Source organism: Copidosoma floridanum, unplaced genomic scaffold, assembly GCF_036245765.1.
Source record: "Copidosoma floridanum isolate Cflo_tuat_1 unplaced genomic scaffold, Cflo_Japanese_pri ptg000001l, whole genome shotgun sequence".
NCBI lineage: Eukaryota > Metazoa > Arthropoda > Insecta > Hymenoptera > Encyrtidae > Copidosoma > Copidosoma floridanum.
This window is the reverse complement of record NW_028321878.1, coordinates 19228478-19251685: the sequence shown is the minus strand read 5'-3', so window position 1 is coordinate 19251685 and position 23208 is coordinate 19228478. Positions and strand designations below refer to the sequence as shown.

Below are 23208 nucleotides of genomic sequence, written 5' to 3'. Positions count from 1 at the left end.
AGCGATCATGAATCAGTCATATCTCCGGATAAGGCACTACCCAACTCCATAATGATTTTTGACGACATTGCCTGTGAAAAACAAGATAATGTGAAAGCCTTTTTCTGCATGAGACGTCACAAAAGCGTTGACTGCTTCTAGCCTAATCCTATGCTCAAGTTCCAAAGCACTTAATCAGAGATAATTTAAACCTTTTAGTAATATTTCGACAAGATGACATGAATTTGAAGCACATCTGTAATGATCATATTAATACTAATATGACGTACAATGAATTCAAAAAATTATGTGTAAACTGTTAGAGAGTTGGAAAACATGGATTTGTCATAATAGACAAGGAAAGAGATGTTGATAATGGTAGATATAGGAGAGGATTTGATTCTTTTGCTATAAATATTACTCATGCTTATTAAGTGCGTATTAGTCTCTTGTTCATCATCAAGCGATCAACATGGACACTTTTCGTGAGGAATAAGACGTTCTTCTGCAAGTTGAAAAAGCTAGAGAAGCTGTTCGACGTAAGCATCGATTGTTAAAGTCAGAAAGAGAAAATTTTGAAAAGCAGATTGGAGAGACTTTCAAGCCTATTACTAATCCACTTCTTAAAATTATCGATGACACAAAGAAAGTCAAAAACGTGCCACTTAGCTCTGAATCTTTACGTAAAAAACGCTAATAGTAACGCTAATAGTAAACGCTTGAAGCTAATAGTAACAGTGATGATAAAGAAGATACTTTTTCCGTCGAATGATACTATCAAAGACTATGATACCATTGTTGAAAAAAGTGACGATGATGATTCAGCGCATGACATCGATAAAAATGAACCTATGAATCCACACTTACAAATACTTGATAGAAAGGAGTCAGAACTGGATCGAATTTATGGGATAAGAAAGGAAAAAAAACGGACAACATATACTTTGTGATTCGCCTATATATTTCAAAAATAATCAAATTCAAGTAAAGGATCTAAGATATCCAATGACTGATGGATTAATGGAGTTACTTATAGAAGAGCATCCTGATAAAAAGCACATGACACCAAATAATTTAGTTAGATACAAACAAATCTTGAAAACGTCAAGTGCGCATAAAAGAAAATTTGACGAAAATGAGACGATTCGTCCATACAATAGTAATAAATTCAATAATGTTATTGCCCTATTATTTAAACTCACTCAAATTAAGAAGAAAAGCGGGTCCATACCTTCATTTAAAATTGAACATACAAAAGGCTGAACATGCTAATGGACTACGTTTACTGGGACGACCCTAACGAGCTGGTCAATCGGCTAAGATTACTAGTGGCAGAAAAATCCCAGTCACACTAATAAAATGAATTCAATCGTTGAGGAGCTTCGTGAAGCTAATATCATATATTGAGCATCGTTATCAATTCTACTTCAGTGTTGAAATGAGCATCGACGTGTTCGGACGTGTATCAGCTAAGTCGGAAGGTGGTAGTCGAGGTCCTCGAGGAATTGGATATTATCTCACCACGGATGGTCAATTTGACTTGGAAAATAAAAGGTTGTGCAATGTTGCACCAGCTATTCAACCTCACGATGCTGTAAATCGCACCACTTTACAGAAAGAAAAAAGTTTCTTTTTGGATAAACAAGAGAAAATAAATCTACTATTGAGCAATTTAAGTGATGTATTCTCAGAAACAACACTAAATTTGCAGTGTGAAATAAATACAGTTAAGGAGATTGTAGCACATATATCTAGTATAACTCCAGAAGACAGTTAAGAGAGATGGAAGCAGTAGTGGAAGAGCTTCATAAACCTGCGAGACGCAACTACCTTCGCCGAAAGTTTGATATTCGAGGCTTGGATGAAATATGGCAACCTGATCTTGTGGAGATGATACCTTATGTTCATGAAAATAAAGGTTATAGGTATTTGCTTACATTTATAGAGGTATTCTCTAAGTATGCATAAGCTGTGCCCGTAAAAAATAAAACCGGTAAAGATGTGACTGCAGCTATGAAGTCGATATCAACAGAGGGAAGAGTTCCAACTAATTTGCAAACAAATCATGGCAAAGAGTTTTACAATGTGATTTTTCAAAGTCTCATGCAAAAGAACAAAATTAACTTGTACTCGACTTATAGTAACCTTAAAGCGTCTATATGTGAGCGATTCAATCGTACACTAAAGCATGATATGTAGAAAAATTTCAGCTTGCGTGGCAAATATAAGTAGATTGACATCTTACCTAAGTTACATAATAATCGGAAACATCTGACAATAGCTATGAAACCAAAGGATGTGTCAGCTGCTACTGAAAATTAAATTTTGAAAAAAATTTTCATCAAGAACAATGGGGATGAGAAAACAACCAAAATTTAAAGTGGGAGATTAAGTGCGAATAAGTAATGCTAAGCAAGTATTTCAAAAATGTTACACACCTAACTGGTCGACTGAGGTATTCGCTATAGCGCGAGTAGCTCTAACCAATCCACCAACTTATCATTTGAAAGATTACCAAAATCAGCCAATTTCTGGAGGCTTCTACGAGCAGGAACTGCAAAAAACCAAGTATCCTGATACTTATCTTGTTGAAAAAATTCTTCGTCGACGAGGAAATCAAATATTTGTCAAGTGGTTAGGCTTTGACAACACCCATAACAGTTGGATTGATAATAACAAAGAATTAAAGTGAAATGCACTTTAAAAATTATTAAAATTCGGAAGTTTTAAAAAAATTTGCATGAAACTTGTTGTGGTCTTTTAATGATATCAATTATGTGTGCAAATGAAATTTTTTTACCATACATGCTAATGTTATATCTTAAATAAGATTCATTGAGATAAATAAGAACTTTAAACATTTAATAGATTGTATCATTTATTTTTTCCCACGTTAAACTAGTTTCACAAAAATAACTTTCTTTTTCTTGTATTTGTATAATTAAACATTTATTGGTTAAAAAATTCAACACTATCACCATTATAGCGAACTGACAGCTTCTTTCTATCAATAGATTCCAACAAACTGGTAAATGATAGTTCGTTACTCATAAGATACTCAGATACTTAATTAGGTAAAAATATTTGGAAGTGGTTGTCTAGTTCAGCAATAGCTTTCGTGCCGAATTTAGTGTTAGCTTTTCTCAGCTTGTTGAAAAGGGTGGACCCTGCCCTAGTGGTGCCCCCTGTCGACCGGTGGCACCTGCCTTGGCAGCTGCTCGTCCCCTGGCTTTGTTAGGCGCGAAAGGTAGCCTCCGGTGCGTCGAACTTGTTGGTGGCCCTGAGAAGGGCCGATTGTTATTTAGGAGCGCCGGCTACGGCCAAGCGACGGCCTCACGAGGAACTGACGGAGGCCTCGTAAGCAGCCTCTGTCTTACTTGACGGAGTCTCTGAGGGTCCCTCAGTTCGAGCAACGGTACCCTGGGTAGTTTGGGTCTACCTCGAGGGGTCTCGGCGTACGGAGGGCGATCAGGGGGAGGGCACAGTATAAGTCGAGTCGGCTTCCTCCCTGTTGGTTCCCCTGATTCTTGGGGGTCTTCCCCTAGATGAGCACCTGTACCGACGGACAACGCCGTGGAGGTCCGGTTTGAACCCGGGACCTCCCGGGTGGGGTATGCTCGAAGGTGGGTGTTGGTGGGTGGAACAATTACCACACTGCGCGGACGTACGGCTGGCTTCCTCTGTCGTCTCCTGGTGTTGCGCCGGATTCGCTGCCTCTCCGAACGCTGCTTTTTCCGTGGTGTCTTCGCAGTGGACGCGGCGTGAAGCTCTCTGGAGGCTTCCTCCGGTGTGCCGGAGTAGAGTAACCTTAACAGGGTTCCGACTTCGTTTGGAAAGGTCTCCTTGAGCCCTTCAAGGACCAGCATGACGTTGGGGTTGGCCTTGCGATTAACCACAGGCAGCGCGAGGTACTGCTTCAGCTCGGCTGGGATTCCCGTGATTGGTTCTCGGTTTGCGGCATTCCTTGCGGTGAAGTCCTTGGCTTTCTGATCGAAGGACGCCAGGAGATCGTCGCTGTCATCGTCTGGTTCAGCAACCTGCTCTGGATCGTCAAGGCCACCGAAGATTCGGTTGGTCTCCGCCTCGGTCTCGGCCTCACAGCGAACCGCGTTCATTCGCTCATTCATTAGTTTGGCTGAAAAGGGGAAAATTACTTTAGCTCCAAACTCCCAGAAATGTATTTTCAAGAATTATTAGCAGTTGCATACCAATGTAGCCCATTCCTTCAGCAATCGCAACATCTGAATTGAAGGGCACCCTCTTGAAGCGAGGGTCCAACAATGTCGCAGCTGCATAGAGCGAGGTTCTCTCAATATTGCCGAAAAACTTTTTGATGTCATCAAGGAGGGTCTGCTTTAGGTTGAAGCCTACTGGAGTGCTAGGTTGAAATTTTTGAATCCGCTGAAAAACACAAACAGTATTATATTAAAGATTGAAAAATGATTGAGCAATAATAACTGGCCAAATATTGGCATGTAACTTACCGATTGCATGCTATTGATCATAGGGATGATTTTGCTGATGGACACAGTTTTTGCACTACTGAGACTCTTAGTGGTTAGAGTCAAAGGTCTCAAGAGTGTCTGTGCATCAGTCAATGATGACAGCTCAGACACAGTGAGCATGTCGGGAGGCACACTTCTGCTTGACTTGTCTAGGCTCACCTTCATTAAAGTCCTGCCCACTGGATCAGATAGTTCAAGAAAACGCTCACACATTGCTTCCCCTGAGCTCCAACGAGTGCGACACTCATTGATTAACCGTTTAGCATCATTCTCAGTCTTATTTGTGCCCTCAATCTGGAGCTTTACAAGTTCACTAGTGGCAACCTCACTCTTTCTGAAGAAGGTAACAATCTTCTTTGTCTTACGGAGGACGGCACCCAGCATAGCACCTGACAAAATTCAAAACAAATAAAAATTAAGCTTACGTTCAGTAACCAACTGCATCACTTTGTAGGCTCTGGACTTACTGTTGTCTGGTGTGCCATCAGCTCCAGCTTGGCCACGGGCCTCAACATAGCCATCCTCTTCATCCTCATCATCAATGTCTGACTCATTCTCAGGGAGATCTGGTTCAACTGGAGCATCAACCTCAATCTCAGATGGACGAGGTTTAGAGCCGTGGAGTCCTAGAGCTTTGCTGCCGATGAGGTTGAGGATATGACCCATGCATGAAAAATGCTTGTTCACTCCATACACTTCCTTAGCTGCCCCTTTGATATTGGCTCCACCATCAGTAGTTATACCATCTACCTTATCCACTTCTATGCCCCACTCCTCATGGACACTTCTCATAATTTTGGCTAGATTAAAAATAGTCTTACGTTCTCGGAGGGGCCTGCAGCTGATTTCAAGAGTTATTTCCTTAGAGCCTGCAGGTATCAAACAGAAACAGTATAAATGAGATTCAAAACATGACTAAAGTTAATCATTAACAGGACTGCAAAACGCTACCACACTCACCTCTGTAAAAGTGAATCGTGAACCCAAGATAGCTTACAGTGGTATTCTTGTGCGTATAAATGTCAGTAGTAAGAGAATATGATTCTGCTTGTTTAAGCATGATCTTCACTTTTGACCGAAGGACTCTATACTTGACACCCAGTTTCTTGGTCGTTGTTGGCTCTGAGGGTACCTCATACCTGGAGTTCAATTTTTTGCAAAACACTCTAAAACCTCGCTTTTCAGGGGTTCTCAATGGCATGTTGTCATGAGCTATCATAAATAACAAAGCATCTGTAACTTCTGCATTCCTTGAGCCACCATCTACAACCAAAATTTAAAAAAAATATTTAGTATAAAGTTCTGACCAGAGAGCAAGAGGTAAGGATCATAAACAGGCTGAATATGACTCACCCGCGAACGAATTCATTTCTTTCCAAATTGCAGTGAGAGTTCCTGGGCGTGCAGCAGAAGCAGATGAGGCAACATGTGATGATTGCGTCGAAGTCGAAGCCGAGCTTGATTGCGAGCCACGGCGGGAGCAGGATGGAGATTGATACTCCTGCTGTAAAAACCAAATCGATGAGGATGTACACGAATACAACGGATAAATTAATCACGCGCCTGGCCTAACATCACATCATACGCAACTACGCTTAACGCTACGTAGAGGCAAGGTTTAGTTTGCCCAAGCACGGCGAGTCAGAAGTATAATTGTATGCAACTAACCTCAACCTCTGAAACCTCTCCAAGAAGGTCGTCGTCCTCGTCAACAGTCTCTTCCTCTACCTCAATCCTCTTCCGTTTCGATTTCCCACCCGATGGAATCTGCTTGGGCAATGTAACTTTGTGCACGCTTTCGACGTGGAGAAACATCATGCTTGTGCTTGTCTTGAACTGCAGCGTGAAATTAGTCCCCTTACTCTCGCACTCCTTGCACTTAACTTTCGAACCGTTTTCAATTTTAGAAAAAAAAGACCAAACTGCACTCCGTGGAGCCATCTCGGCGCTTTGACGATAAATAAACAATGAAAAAACTCTCACTCTCACGCAACTCTCGCTCCTCCACTCCAGTCGAAGCAGTCGGTCCTAATACTCGATTACTACGACTACTGCACTCAGCCGCAGTCGACTGCGGAAGTCGCTCGACTGCGGCGCTCATAATCGACTATAGTCGAAAGTCGATAGTCGACCTTTCCAACCCTAGTCCGATCGTTAGCCGGTAGGTCCAGCTGGCTGATGGTGACCGTGCGTCGCAGCGGTTAGGAACTGACTGCCGCATTGCTTTTTTTTTTTTTTTTTTTTTTTTTTTTTTTTTTTTTTTTTTTTTTTTTATTAGGAGGATGGTGAAAATCTTACATAGACATCCCCAAAGAAGGGGATAGTGCCGGATTCTTACCGGCTAAAAACACCATCTGGGGACCAGCCTTGAGGCTCTACACCCATGGAAAAGGAAGAAAGTTAGAAGTGGAGGAAAAAGAAGAAAGATGTTTGATGCAGCGAAAAATAGATACCTAGCTCTAGCTCAGGCGAGAAGGCTTGGCGTTTGCGCGTTGAAGCGGAGGGCGAGAGCTGACTTAAGTCAGGTTTGAAGAGATGGGTTGACAGATACAAACAAAACAAAAACTCAACAATGAAGAAATAACACAAACAAAAGAAAGGAAAAAATTTGGTGGCTTACCCGAGGGTAGATAAGAGTATGCTGCGTGAGCGCACTTGAGGTGCAGACGATGTGGGGGACCGGAAAAGGTCACTCCAGGATTAGAGTGCAGGGGCGATCTACCCATTCACTCCAGCTGGGGGAGCAGTCGGCTAAAGCCTTGATGAGTGGGTTTAGATGTGATGTGATCGAGTTTCTTAAGTTTTGAGCATATGAGTACGCTGCTTTCTTGGGAGAGACTACCGAGATTTCTTTGAGTATTTGCGCGTTCCTGATGAACCAGGGAATATTCAGGGAGCTGCGCAGGAGACGCATGAAGGTTCCTTGCAGTAGACGAAGTTTTGAAGTGATCCCCCAGATTGGTAACTGCCGCATTGCGCAGAAGCGCCCCCTTATATAGACTTGGCTACGGCTTCGGCGGAGAAAGTGCATCCGTACGATGGAGGGGATAACCGAGCGCAAGTGCATTGGTCTTTTCAGGGCTTCTCAAGCTTCGATACTACATGACTTTGCCCTTCGACCATTTCGTTGATCTTCTTTGTTGGAAGGAATCTTCCACAGGCTAGCCGATTAAGTGCTGCTAAATCAGCCATCTGAAATATAAGAAAATTATATGAGTTTTATAAATAGTAAAAAAATATATATATGAATATGAAAACACGTTACAAACCTTTATTTCTGAGCTTTGCTGTTCCAAACAGATCTGCTTATCCCTGTAGAAATTTTTCAACTCCAAACCTGTTCTTTTGAGAGCTTGTTGTTGACCTGAGCTGCTTGCGTTGGTTGATGAAGCAGTCGATACTTTTATCTGCTCACTACAGCTCTGACTGAGCTCTGCTGGTTGATGCTGCCGATGATATAGGGACTCTCCCACTACTGGAGAAATCCCCCTCTACATTGGCTGCTGGTCTGCTATGATTTTCTACACACTCTCTAGCTCTTTGTTCTTCTATTATTTTAATCCTATAATGGCCCCAAGGCAGCGTATCTGTAGTGTGATAAAATATATCGTTTATCATCTCGGGAACTAAGAGCAATTTTATTTTGCCTCTCAGTATAGAGCTGATGATGACGTGATCTTATATTAATTTGCTCTCGATTAATGTTTATAATTTGGTCACGTAGGCTCTCAGTATAGTCGTTGAAATCGATAGTTGCTCTTACGACGTTACTCTTAACACCCTTTGCTTTTTAAATCACATTTTCATTTTCAAGAAGAATACTATACATCTTACTTCTGAGCCCAACAAATTTCAAAATAATATTTCCATTGCACTCATCTTTCATGAGCCCAAAAATTTTGTTATTTTTTAACGGCATCATAAATTTATTATTTTCTGGATAATCTGATGTGTCAAATTCATTAATATCCAATTTCATCATTTTATAAATATCATGGTTTGTTACCTCATGTATTAGACTGTCTGTATCAGTGTATAAGAGTTTACAATCATTTTTGAGTTTGGAGAGCATATAATCGTAGTGAAAACGATACACAAGTAACTTAGATAAATCTAAGACACTAAGCCCAACGTATATTGGCTTTTTCATCATCACTTCTGCACGTTGTAGCTGTATGGCTACAAAATTCTCATCAAAAATATCGCAGCTGTGAAAATTTGGCTTTGCAATGTACGATGCCGCACCATAGCGTCCATCCCAATGGTTGAGAAGTTTGACATCGATACGCTTTCTCTTATTTTCCATCGTTTTTCCAAAAATAGCATTATTGAATAGTTTGAAAAGCATTTTTTCAAACTCATTCTTAGCCTTTTTCCTCTCAATGCTATTCAGATCAATATATTCTTTAAGCCATGCACTTTGCCAAAATTTTAAGGCTCGATATATTTTTGTCAGTCGTAATCCATGATTTATGGCTTTCTTGAGGGTTTCGTAATAAAGTACAAATTTATGCTTGTTACTTAATGTTGTCATTAATTTAGGCTGCTTTGAACCTGGTGCTGAAATGTGTTTGGAACAAAATAGCAAATCTTTATGAGAATCGTGGAGCTCCTCTGGATACTCCAAATCCACTTCTAGAATGTATCCGTAAGCACTTTCATTTCCAATATTATAAAAATCATGAGGCTGTTGCTCAACATTTTCGACCCACTAAAATCCACCATAAGGACGTTTTTTAGTCATTGCCCAACCATATAAATTATTTACGTCAAAATATGCTATATATCTTTCAGTTTTATCTTTTTTAAAATTTTCCACATCGTGATTATTAGCTTCTGCATATCTGTTACAGCACTGGCTTATTCCACCTCGTATGCCTTTTTCAATAAACATTTTCATATCTATATTAGTAATGAGTTCTAGTGAAATCTGAAAAAAAATTCTCAATTAATAACTAAAGCACAATTGACATAATATTCTTATACATAATACTTAATTTTGTTTTTTTCAACACGGCATCCCAAGTGAAGCCTGGAGTAGTGAAATAGTGAGCAGGATCTAATTTATAAACCTTGAGGCAATTATTTCTAAAGTTTTCAAATACTTCTGTTAACAGAAGTACATCAGTTTTGAGGTAAAGATCTGAATACTGTCCAAGAGTTATAATATCAAAAGTTTTCCATACTGTTTCAGCATGTATATTATCTTCACTACTTAAACTGAGAGTTTTGAGGTGTCACAGGCAGGGTGGTCCCGAAACATCTCGTGCAACTGCATGCAACAAAGTATGCCGAAAAAAGGAAGAGTCATATTTATATCGACGAAAGATAGCCTGCAACAGCATGCATGGCTCATAGAGCCACTATCTTACATTAATATTAATACGACACTATTAAGCTTTCCTCCATAATTAAATTGGAATGATGCTTCTAACAAATATGTACGAAAAATTGTTGATCGCAATAAAATTGTAAATGCCGTTTTAATCATTAAATATTTGAATTTAACAAAATTTTTTCGCTTTCTACTTTTAAATACGGGCGAATTAAACACGATTTACGATAACTACTGGTCTTACAGCAAAATACTTTTTGAATAAGTTATTAAATGCAATACATAAGTAATTCGCTCTTCTTACAAAATTCAATCTATTGTAGATTTCCCTGTTGTCTGTTACCCACAATTCATTTTTTATACATGTTACGGCCTTAACGATTTATGGGAAATATCGCGCAGCTTTAATATTTTTTCTTCATAATCTTATCTGATCGACCATTTGTTACCAACTAATTACAGTTATACGCTTAAGTTCCATTTTCGAAATATCTCGTGCAACTGCATGCAACAAGCTATGCCGAAAAAAGGAAAAGAGTCATATTTATATCGACGAAAGATAGCTTGCAACAGCATGCATGGCTCATGGAGCCACTATCTTTCATAAATATTAATACAACACTATTAAGCTTTCCGCCATAATTAAATTGGAATGATGGTTCCAACAAAAACGCATGGAAATTGTTACTAGTACATGCCGTTTCAATAAATAAATATTCTTGTATAACAAAGTTTGTATGTTTTCTATTTTTAAATATGGGCGAATTTAACACGATTTACGATAACTACTGGTTTTACAGCAAAATGCCTTTTAAATAAGTTATTAAATGCACTACACACATAATTGACTCTTCTGACTAAATTCAATCTATTGTAGATTTCCCTGTTGTCTGTTACCCACAATTCATTTTTTATACATGTTACGGCCTTAACGATTTATGGGAAATATCGCGCAGCTTTAATATTTTTTCTTCATAATCTTATCTGATCGACCATTTGTTACCAACTAATTACAGTTATACGCTTAAGTTCCATTTTCGAAATATCTCGTGCAACTGCATGCAACAAGCTATGCCGAAAAAAGGAAAAGAGTCATATTTATATCGACGAAAGATAGCTTGCAACAGCATGCATGGCTCATGGAGCCACTATCTTTCATAAATATTAATACAACACTATTAAGCTTTCCGCCATAATTAAATTGGAATGATGGTTCCAACAAAAACGCATGGAAATTGTTACTAGTACATGCCGTTTCAATAAATAAATATTCTTGTATAACAAAGTTTGTATGTTTTCTATTTTTAAATATGGGCGAATTTAACACGATTTACGATAACTACTGGTTTTACAGCAAAATGCCTTTTAAATAAGTTATTAAATGCACTACACACATAATTGACTCTTCTGACTAAATTCAATCTATTGTAGATTTTCCTGTGGTCTCTTACCCACAATTCATTTTTTATGCATGTTATGGCCTTAACGATTTATAAGAAATATCGCGCAGCTTTAATACTTTTTCTTCATAATCTTATCTGATCGACCGTTTTCTACCAACTAATTACAGTTATACGCTTAAGTTCCATTTTCGAAATATCTCGTGCAACTGCATGCAACAAGCTATGCCGAAAAAAGGAAAAAAGTCATATTTATATCGACGAAAGATAGCTTGCAACAGCATGCATGGCTCATGGAGCCACTATCTTTCATAAATATTTATACAACACTATTAAGCTTTCCGCCATAATTAAATTGGAATGATGCTTCCAACAAAAACGCACAGAAATTGTTACTCGTAAATGCCATTTAACATGTTATGTTTCGTAGATTCATATATTGGGTAATTTATTAGCTATTGCAAGGTGTGTGCCTTATTTTGGATTATTATGGACCATAATGTATAGATAATTACATTTTGTGGAGTTGATAAGGGCTTAAAAAATTTAAGTTGTATTTGGATATTTTGTGATAAATACTCAGTCATGAATTCAGTAAGTAGCATGTTATATAATTTCATACATTAAAAAAATACGTGTGAAAACTTTTTTTCTACTTAAAATTACCATTATTATTGTTAAGTCCAAAGACCACATTTTAAACTGTGTTTTTACATAAGGCCACTTCCACAGACACTATAACCGTCAGATGAAAAAAAATAATAAACGACAGCCATCAGTTTTTATTGTTTCGCTTAACTCTTCGTAGTAATTAAATTTGCCTTGCATATAATTTTTTCATAAAAGGGTCCACAGTACACGAACTATTTTACATACAGTGTATAATTGTTTACAACATAGAAGAAAATTTTTGTAATTCAAGAGCCATTCTATATCTATGAAAAAAACTGCTTTATAATTGCAGGAGCTTCGGTTGCATTAAGAATTTTATTACATACTAATTATGTTTAAGGCAAGTGCATTTTCCAACTTCTTTACGTGTTACGGCATAACTCTAAAAAAAGAAACAGTACGTATAATTTGTCAGGTAAAAGGTGGTTGTATTATGTTTTTTATGTTGATAAATACTGATGGTATGTAATTATTACTAATTCTTGTCATATCTGATTTGATAAATTGATTTGAAACGTCTAATTACGTACAAATAAAGATTTCATTGTCCAAAAGATCAATATCTAGTCCGTATTTATAGTAAAAACTTATACAAAGATCATGCGGACTGGGTGACCAGTATTGATTATGCATTGTGAAGCAAGACATTTTTAGCGAGTCACAGTAATAGTCTTGTTTAATTGTGCGATGCAAATTTATTTTGGGGGCTTAAATCAAAATATTTGGTGGCTGAGCTATTTTTTCTCAAATAAGTATTTGCCGAGAAAACATATAAGAAGCTCACTTAAAATTTATGAGCCCAGTAACACATGTTATAAAACATCGTACGTACGTGGTTTATATACTAATAATAATACATATTTTAAACACTATCATAAAAACAACGGCTACGATCACGATGTAACTTTTTAATTTTTAATGTTAACACTTTTTAGCAACAAATTATGCACAATAAAAATTAGTACTGATAATATTTACTGTGATAAAATGTTTTACAATAAAATACTAATTAAATTACACTTGTACTTATTGACGATTAAAACTGAATGTACAACTAAAATGCAAAATTTATGAGATAAAATTAAAAGTTACGAATACTTTTCTTGTTAATTTCTTAATGGACAAACGTTGTAACGTCTTTCATTTCATTTTGATGCAACTCTTCATTATGTTTATATATATCTATATTTATATACATTTCAGACGAAAAATTTTAAAATATTCACTTACGAAGACTTTTAATCAATTTCGCGATGTTTACTTCTGAATTTGGCTGATTTTATCAACTTTTATACTTTAGGGGTCAATACAAGCTCAAGGTATACTGGTCACCCTGTACATGGAAATGTGCTCTATCAGAACTTCTACTACTCGTTTAACATAGATATTACTTATTTTCTTGATGATGTTCATTAGTTATATTTGAAATGTGCAAGCAATTAGTGGTGATGGCTTATATGTAACGTAAGCACTATCATTTCTCCACAAAAGAAATATTTTACTTATGTAACTCTACAAAACTACTTTATTTAAGGAATCTGGAGGCTGTTGAGAATGTTTGTAGCTGTATCATGCATTGTGTCTTTTAACGGTACGCGAGTATTATGTGCTCTGTGGAAATGCCCAAGCGTATAATTTTTCTAATTACATACATTTTTTCATTTTATTTTGAAGCAAAAATTATGCATTCAAATGTTGAAAATTCAAGGCGATCTATCGTGAGCCACAATAAACATTGTATAGAAAAAAAATTATCATCGTACTATAATATTTAAACACAATTCATACATGTACAATACTACACCACAGTAATCATATCATTTATATTAAATACTATCCAAGTACTTATTTATCATGGAATTTTGTACGTTAGCAAAGTCATCATGTATTATTTCAAAACAAATTAAATTAGCTCTTACTAATCTTGTGCTTATGCATTAAACCTCAAGAAATTAGTTCAAAACAAGTTTACCACAAAATTATTTCTGTCACCGTTAAATATTTCTTATGCATCAGTAAAAATTGTTTTAGTTTTAATCAACAAGTAATATATATTGTTTTTTGTTTGGGCGAAGGTGCCCATTCATTTTTATCTTTTATTTTCATCGATTGTCGGCTACAATTTTTCGTTTTTTTGTTCAAAATAAGTACTTCGATAGTTTAAGATAAAAAATATTCTCACATCGCTTTTTGCCGCCTCTCATGGTCTTCTTTTTCCGCGCTGGTACTGAAATAAAAAATGCAAGTGTATGAATTTACGTTACTATAGAAATATTTAAAACTAAAATTGCTCGTCGATTATGTTTTGTGAGATCAACTTTTTCAGTATTTCTTAAATTTTTATCAAAACGTACATGAAATTTATAAATACAAATAATATTTTCATCTCTTTATTACAACTATTTCGTTTTTCAATTTGATAACAGCTTTACTCTTACTACGAAACGTTGTATCATGTCTGGAAAGATTAATAGTCACGTCACTGAAGCCTTTTTCGTAACTCTGTGATAAGTTGAAACAGGTAGTGTGTATTGTTTGGCGGTATTTTTCAAAGATCAATTGCATCAAATTACAGAAAAAGTTGAAATGGTATTAGTTTATCATACAAGTATAATCAATAGTAGTGCTACTGGATCTGTTTATACTACAAAAAAATTATTTATATACAAAAACTTGATTTCTTTTTAGTTAAGACGAAATAAAATTACGAGTGATTTTCAAACATTTTATTCATTAATTATACTATATTTGATAAGATTTTTTCTTTTATATTTTTTAATTATTACTCAATGATTCATACAATGATGTCACAAAAACTGACAAAAAAAAATATTCGTGTATAAAATGGTAAATAAAGGTTGCACGAGTAAAATTTAGAATGTAGGTGTACGCCCTTAGAAACACAATAAAAATTAACATTGTGTGCACTTTTTTAGTGTGAAATGCTTATTGAAAACTGTAACAGTGAGTACAACAGTAGTAACAATAAGCCAAATTGCGTGGATCGCATTGGACAAAACCAGTATTTTAAAAATTTAATCCAACGAACATCTGATGCTATCTTGCAGCTCGTTTTATTAATGGGCTACTATGACTTAAGTATAAATTGTTTATTTGCATCTATACGGGATCAAAACTTTAAAAATTGACACATTCACATACGAACAATACGCACCTTGTTCTACTAGTTGATTTGGCTCTGGCAGTTGCACATTAACATCGTTTGAAGCAGCAAGATCATTACCTATTTGATCTTCTTCATTCCCACTTAACTCAGGAAGTTGTCGGTCGTTATCATCATTAAAATTCTGAGCAATAAGTTCGTCTGTTGGAATAATATTTGTAACTTTTTTTAGTATTTAATATTAAAAAATATAAATAATTAAATTCTTAAAATTGTAAGGGTCATTCGAGGTGAGCTCTGCGGCTAAGATTTTAGTTCTAGTTATTGCCACGTGATGTTTTTTTTCATAGTAGGAAGGCACTCAATTTTTGCGCTTTTCTTCTGAATACGTGAAATGACTAACGTTTAAGTTTAAACTTTAGCCACTTCATTTACTTTTGTACGGGCTCTTCGGCACTAGTAGTCACGGCTCACCTCTAATTGAGATATTATAGCTTTTAAAATTAACAGGTTTACGTATATACAAAATATACCTTGTTCTACTAGTTGATTGAGCTGTGGCAGTTGCACATTTACATTGTTTAAGGCAACTAGTTCATTATCTACATGATGTTGATTCTCATTCAACTCAGGAAGCTGTCGCTCGTTATTATTATCGAAATTGTGAGCGATAAATTCATCTGTTACAATAATATAAATCACTTCTGAGCATTTAAGATTACAGACTATACATTCTGAATATCATATGTACTGATTCTAATAAGATATGTCGTGAAAGTACCCGAACTTAAGCACGTCCTTACCTTGTTTAAGGTATCAAAGCTCCGGAGAAACTAATTTATGAAACAGTAAAGTAGAAATGACATTTTTATATATAGTTCTAGTTTAGTGAATATGGAATCTAGCACTATAGTATGCATTGACAGCTGTAGAATAATATTAATTATTATAAAAAAAAAAAATTTAAAGCCTTTTGTTGACATATTCTTACTAAGGGCTTAATAAACACAAAAACTTCCAATTTGACAAAAAAAAAAAAAAATATTGAAGAATGGCAATAATGGGTAATCTGATGCTTACCTCAGCTATATTATTTAGGCAGCGAGTGAAGTAAAAGAAGAAAAATGCTTACTTTTTTATTAGGTAAACATGCCGTTATCTAGTATGATATAGTTAAAAGGAGATTATAATTTATGATTGTATTTTATATGAAATAGCAGAAATTGTATTGACAAAAAAAAAAATAGATTAAGTACGGGTACTCTTACCAAACACATCATTGAAATTTATGGCGCATTTTCTTACCTTGATCATGCAGGAGTGGATCTACAAAGTCATGATTTTCATCAATATTGTCATTGCCCTCGTGAACATCGATGTCGTTTACTTGGGGATCTAATGCCATTGCTTCTGGTAAACCTTCATCAGCTCTGCCTTCGTCAAGAATATTTATATCCATTTCTTGTAGGTCAATATTAAATTCGGGATTTTGCACCAAATCAAGTATTTCGTCTATGTGATCGCCAACGAGATTCTCTTCTATATCATCCATTGCTTCCACGGCATTGCGCAGCGGTCGACCGACACGCCTACGGGCCGCTCGTCTTACAACAGGAACTGGTGCCTGTTGTGGCACGTTTCGAGGCCTACCTCTTCTTCTCAAAGGTCGAGCCGGTTCAGCAGGATCTGGCATAACCTCCACATCTCTGACTACACCTTTTTATGTTGCATAATGTATTATACATAGGGTAAACATGACAGTTACATCGTATCATCAATATTTCCCTATATTGTTTCTCCCTCTTCGGCGTACTCGCATTTCATTTTCGAACGCACCTCCTGTAATAATGGAATACATGTATAGAATTGAATAAATTTTTTTCATTTTTTTCGCATAAATAATGCTCATTCATGAGTATTACTGTGCTTGTACCAGAAACTGTAAGGAGAACATACTAAAAAAATTATAATTTAATAAAAGTTTTTTTTTAATTTTGCATCATAATCCTATTTTTATTCTAGAATTAGATCTCAGTTTTTATCAGCAAATTGTACGGTAACGGGTTTCTATGTACACTTATTGTTAGAATTATATTTTTAACACACATTGTTTTTTTAAATCATTAGATCGCCTATACCATACATCTTGATTAAAAGTTTTGCAGATTAAATCACTACAATAATAAAGCAGCTATGAATGTGAGAGTTGTTTGATCTAAAAAATTTGCAAGAAGCCAATCGAATGAAGATATCACTAACCAGGTCCAGCGTTCTCATTTATATTTTGTTCAAAAAATAGTTGATCGTTCTCCATGTTAACAAATTGATTATTTTCATTTTCGTTCTGAGCACGTAACTCATCGTCGTTGTCATTAATAGCAGGTTCCTGTTCTTCCCCTTCTCCTTCTCCATTTACTTCGATCTCGCCTACATTCATTATATTTTCCCTCATTTCTTCATGGTAACGATAAACTGTAAATAATAACACGTTTTGACATGACTTGGTATTGTCAGAAGATTGTATAAAATGTATGTTAGAAATTTTATAAAATAGTAATACTAACGCCGAGCATAAAAGTAAGACTTTAGAGCTGCTACGTTCGATAAAAATTCCTCTGTATCGTACCTACAAATTTTTTTAAAACTATTAAATATTTGCTAAACATACATAATCTTTTGTTAATTGCCTGATTTTTTTAAAAGTTATATCTACTTAATAGCAAACTAATTATTCAAAGATTGTAATAAACTTCATCAGAACAGTTACTACACGTGATCCCAAAGTTTGTTCGTTGTGTGAGAATACAATCGTTTTGACATTCTTACATAACAAACAAAACTTCAACTTAATTAAATACAATCTGTGCATGTATCAGAAATATCGAGTAAGGCTACTTTTATAATACGTACTTGTTTAAAAAAATTTTAAGTTGGGTAAACGCGTGTTAAAATTTTTTTATTTGTATCAGCATCACTTGCATATTTACCTTAAATTTACACCATTTTAAATAAAGTTGTTTTTATTATTGTCTCGTAAGATACACAATTAACTATAGGTATTTATCAATTTTAAACGAGATAGTTTTACTTGCCGTGCCTTCGTATGAGGATGAATGATGAGCAAGCTCAACCGACAGAGGGCAGCAGGACAAGGTGCAACCAAGATACATATAGATATTATTTGAATATGGTTTATTTACATTGTTTCATAAAAAAATTCATAAAAATTATTGAAATTATTGCTTTGAATAGTTTCTTAAATTGACTTATATTTAAAGTACCATAATAGTTCTCTTTGGAAATTCTCATTCATCCTTTAAATTTTAAATTTCCTGCTCTCTCACATAAAAGTAACAATGAAAGAGTATTAGTGGGACGCCATGATAGATAAACTGATAAACCGTATTCAAATAATATATCTATGTCTCTAGTTTGCACCTCGTCCTGATGCCCTCTGGCAGTTGAGCTTTCATCATTCACCCTCATAGCTCCTTACATACACCCACATACATGTAGAACCCTTCCCTCCTTGTCTTAAGTCACGATTTAAAACCCTCACTAAAACTACATCAGTGTTTTTTACTTTCACATTCCATATTTTTCCAGTTTACAAAAGTTTGTAGTCCTAAATGAAGCCAAAATTTTTTGATACTACGGTTCTTAAAGTATTTTAAGACTTATGACATATTCAAGTGATCTTACTCTCCCCGCTCCAAATTTCTTTCTGCACTTTGAATTTGCATATCTGCGGCATATAAATCCTGGGGTCTATCAAGCTTAAGTCGTCGACCAGCTTCAGCACTTCTGAAGTTAAAATCTATATCATCCATAATAGTTGCTAGTTCATCTGTGTGGATATTATATCGTGTTATTTATTGTTTTTATGCAAAAAAGAGACTTACATTGGAAATATAAACATGACAAACCTAAAAATTTCCAAATGTTAGGGCGATTACCAAATTTCTTGGATGCCCAAAGGTGAAAATTTTCACAAGAATTCGTAGTCCGTACGGGCTTTTTGTAAACGGACATGACATGCTTGAGAGGACTCCAAAAATTTTGTAAATACAAACCAAATGTTTGCAGTTTATACCGTTCTGGCTCTTCACGTATCCACACAAGATCAATCAGGGATCTGATGTGGGTAATGCCCTCGTCAATTTTTTCGGTTGGTAAATATGGAAGAGCATATGCTTTGTACAAAATGTATTCGTAACCAACAGCGATTCCTAATTTTCCCCATCTTTTTGAAAGAGCCTGCATTTGTTAAAACATTATACACACGGTCATCAGTCAAATTATAGTACGCTCGAAAAAAAAATTACAAAAAATTTTTTTTTTCTGACACATTTGGTTGGCTTCGTGCAAAAATTCGCTATCTCACAATACTGAAGAAATGAGCTGCTACTTCAGCATCAGAATCAAGATTTCTCTATCTTAATACCAAAGACAAAAACTCCTTATGACAGTATTCACAGTCCAAATCTTGCATCTTATAAGAACTTTGATTTTTACTGCAATGTAGGTAAACATAAAAAGCAGCTGTCAAAGGAATTACAGTTAAAATAGGAAGCGGCGTGTCCAAAGGAACAACATATACGTATACTGCTGTATTAGATATATGTTGGTAAAATCTATTGCAATCTATTTCTTGTCTTTTTGTTTAAAATACTGATTTAAAAAATGAACTGTCATTTTAGCTACTGCTCATATTTGAACTTGTTTTTTAATAAATAGAAAAAATTAGATAGTTTGCTAACAGAGTGCTTACTAATATTTTTGCATCAAAAGTAGACCTGCAGCATTCTGATTTCAAATATCATAAGGTAAAAGCACCAGTACGTGAACACTTCCTAAAATTGCACCAGTAGATTGAACAGCTTGAATAAACTATTTTCAATTTAAGTGGATAAAAAAAAAAAATGTTTCTGATATCCTTTGATCGTTCTTTAGATAAAACAAAATTTATATTTCAGTAAGTCTTTATACTCAACGAGAAAAAAATTATTTATTTGTGCAACTTGTATGAGGTGGCTTGTGAGACTGTTCAGGTACTGGTACCATTATGTTTTACCTATACCCAGTACTCGTACACATAAAAATGATTGAAATCACTGTTAATCAATAATAATAGTAAGTCAAGCCAGTCGTTATAGTTTTCATAATATGTCACCAACGAAATTAGAAAGAAATTTTTCGATTTGGTTATTTGCAATACATAATAAAAATAGAAATCAGTAGAAGGCAGCTAACATAACCTCTCTCCCATTTAATTAACATGGGATGTTCAAGTACTCGGTCAAAAATACGTATCGGTACCAATACCTGAACACGCTGTTCATCTACTGGGTCATTGGTAAAAAAACTTTAAAATTAATTTATTAATTGTACACATGACCTAGAAAAACTTTTTTGTTTTTTTTTTAAAGGAAAAAATATAAACTTACTGGCGCAATGACTGTTTTGTTGTTATGCAAATTAGAAATTCAATAAAAATGAGAAAACAAAGACTTTCTGGAAAAAGTGTTCACGTACTGGTGCTTTTACCTTACTTTTTGAAATGTATGAAAAAAAAAAAAAAAAACTGTAATGAAATGTGATGTACCGACATAAGAAAAGAAAGAATAAAGTTTATTTTGTTCTTAATAACAAGTTTTTGCTTTTACTATAAGATATCGGGATTTTCCGTATGATTCTAACTTAACAGGATCTTTCCATCTATTCTGACGTAGTTGCAAGAATAAGTTGTAATTTATACTGAGATAGTGAGTCGCACAAAGCCAACACAATTTTGATGTTTAAGATATTCAAGCGATAAATGTACACATCAACCTGAAGGCAGTGAAAGACACAACCGGATATTCGCACAGCATTTGGCCCAGTTATCGTAAAGTTTTCTTTAGCACTAGAAATTTGTGCTTTTTCAAAGTCACTTGTTACGGTTTTTATATTATGTCGAAGCTCAGGAACCGATTCAAATAATTTTTGCCAAATTGCGTTGTACATTTGCTTTGTCCTAGAGCTGGTGATAGCAAAAACCGCCGGAAAACCCTTGAAACCCATTAAAAATAGTGACTTGCTGTACATATAAATAACAATTACCCTATTACTATTTTAATTATTATTCAAAACTTTATCCTCACCGATCCCATCTTTCGAACATGCATAATAAATATCTGAGATGAGCTTGGCTTTCTTGGTTGAATCTACAATCCAAATTTATCGATTACGTACTTCGGAAAAAAACTTTAAAAATTTATATGATACTTACACCAAAAGTACCATCACAAAACAACTGTGTGCATCGTGATAAGGCTCCCATTATTACGGTACTTATAAAAATCAGAGCTATGGAATCATCACTACCGATTGCACATCCTCGATATAAATGTTGCATTGGAGGATAATCCTCCAGTGCTGTATGTAATCTAAGAAGATTTCGTGGTGTTGGAGGAATGTTCTGTCTGCGAGCAGTTACCATTTTTGGTCTATAATCTCGATAATAGTTTAGCTCGAGTCGTAAAACTTGGTATCTAGTAGTAAAGAATAGTTATCGTTGATTAATGTTAACAAATGTGTTGACACTACATTAAATTTTAATATAATTATATAGCACATGCATACGTTCTCAATTTTAAAAACAACAATATTTGTTGATAAGAAGTAAGATAAACTTAATCATTACTAATACATGAGCAAATAGCAGAAACTTTTGAATGCGAGGGAAAAAATAAAAATCTCTAAATTTTATAGCTTATAAAATTTGGGTTTAAGTCTTGTCAGAAAGTCTGTAATCAAATACACTTATATTTATCTTTGTATATAAAATGCTCCTAAAAGTATAAGCAATTGTTTAAAGAAATAAATGAATAAGAGTATGAATTAATTTGTTTTTTTTTTTTTTTTTGTTATTTTGTACGTATACTTGCACATGCTAACTTAATTCACTGATTACGAATTTACCAATTTGTTGTACATGCAATTGTTCAGACAAACACAAACATGTATTCGTGTTGATTTAAGCAAAATTTTTTTAATAGTTGAGCCAATTTTCAGAAAAAAATAACTCTTGCACGATTTTTGTTAATTGCTGTCAGAAAAAATATAAATTTTCCATAATTTGTAACACATGTACTGCACTTTAAAAGATAAAACCAACATTTTCGACGTGTTGCATACGAGGTGTGTTCAAAAAGTAAGGTGACTTTTTAAATTTCGCGGGCAACGTACTTTCGATTATCGATTTTTTGTTTTGTTGTGTTGGTACTCTTCCCGAACATCTGTACCAAGTTTCAAGTATATAGCAACTCTCCACCATTTTGTCCAGAAGAACACACCCAAAATAATAGAAGCTATAAAAGTCAACCCATTAAAATCCATTAAGTCAACTCTGCAAAACTTCACGTTACTTGGGGCTATGCCTCAAAAGTTACAGCATACCAATGAAAGGAATGTCTTAAAAGAACAACTGACATTCATCGCTTTTGACACTTTTCTTGTTGTTGTTATGTTCTCTACTGAATTAAGAAAAGCCGTGCAATACCTATTATTTGATATTTACCTACATAATTAAACTACATAATATCTACATAATTAAACTACACTGAAAGAGTAGGAAGAAAATAGTGATGTAATCAAGTATTATGTCAGGGTACAGAAAAAAAAGTTTCTGGGATTTGCTCATATAACCTATTTAATTTCTACTACAAAATATCATATCGAAAAAATCGATGTCATTTAAGAATTAAAATTTTATAAAATCAACAAGTCATCAATGTATAACTACACCCATATCGAACGTTCAGTAATATAAACTCAATGAACTAATCATAAATTCTAATCAAGTTTTCAAATTTAAGTAAAATTGAGAGTACTATACAGATACATCAAGAAAGACACATCATTATGAACTACAAAAAACAATACGCAATTTTTGTTTCAATAATGACATTACAATTTTTCCAAAACGCCTATAAATATTTGTATTCGTTCATAAATTAAGCAGATCGTTTGTGTGGCCTAGGAAAGTTGTTACTACGTGATAAACCTAGATATATCGTACGTATAGTACTGCGAATAATTATTGTACATACACCAAGTAATTTTTAAAGAACATTTTTGAAACTGAGAATTTCGTATGGCTATGAAAAAGGTACTGCTTACTCCAGGTACTACTTACTCCTGTTTCCTTTT

General features: G+C 34.9%; 2 protein-coding genes across 4 annotated transcripts in view; one reads left to right on the top strand and one right to left on the bottom strand.

The window, feature by feature from the left end:
• LOC106643864 (protein PRRC1-B) overlaps nt 1–23208 on the top strand; it is a 94309-nt gene that overhangs the window by 19091 nt on the left and 52010 nt on the right. The window lies entirely within an intron of this gene.
• LOC149376068 (uncharacterized) lies at nt 3294–4753 on the bottom strand. Its single transcript, XM_089598775.1, has 3 exons — nt 4464–4753; nt 4188–4380; nt 3294–4114 (listed from the first exon to the last, which is right to left on the bottom strand). The coding sequence occupies exons 1-3, from the start codon at nt 4695–4697 to the stop codon at nt 3294–3296; spliced, it is 1248 nt and encodes a 415-aa protein (XP_089454901.1). The 5' UTR covers nt 4698–4753.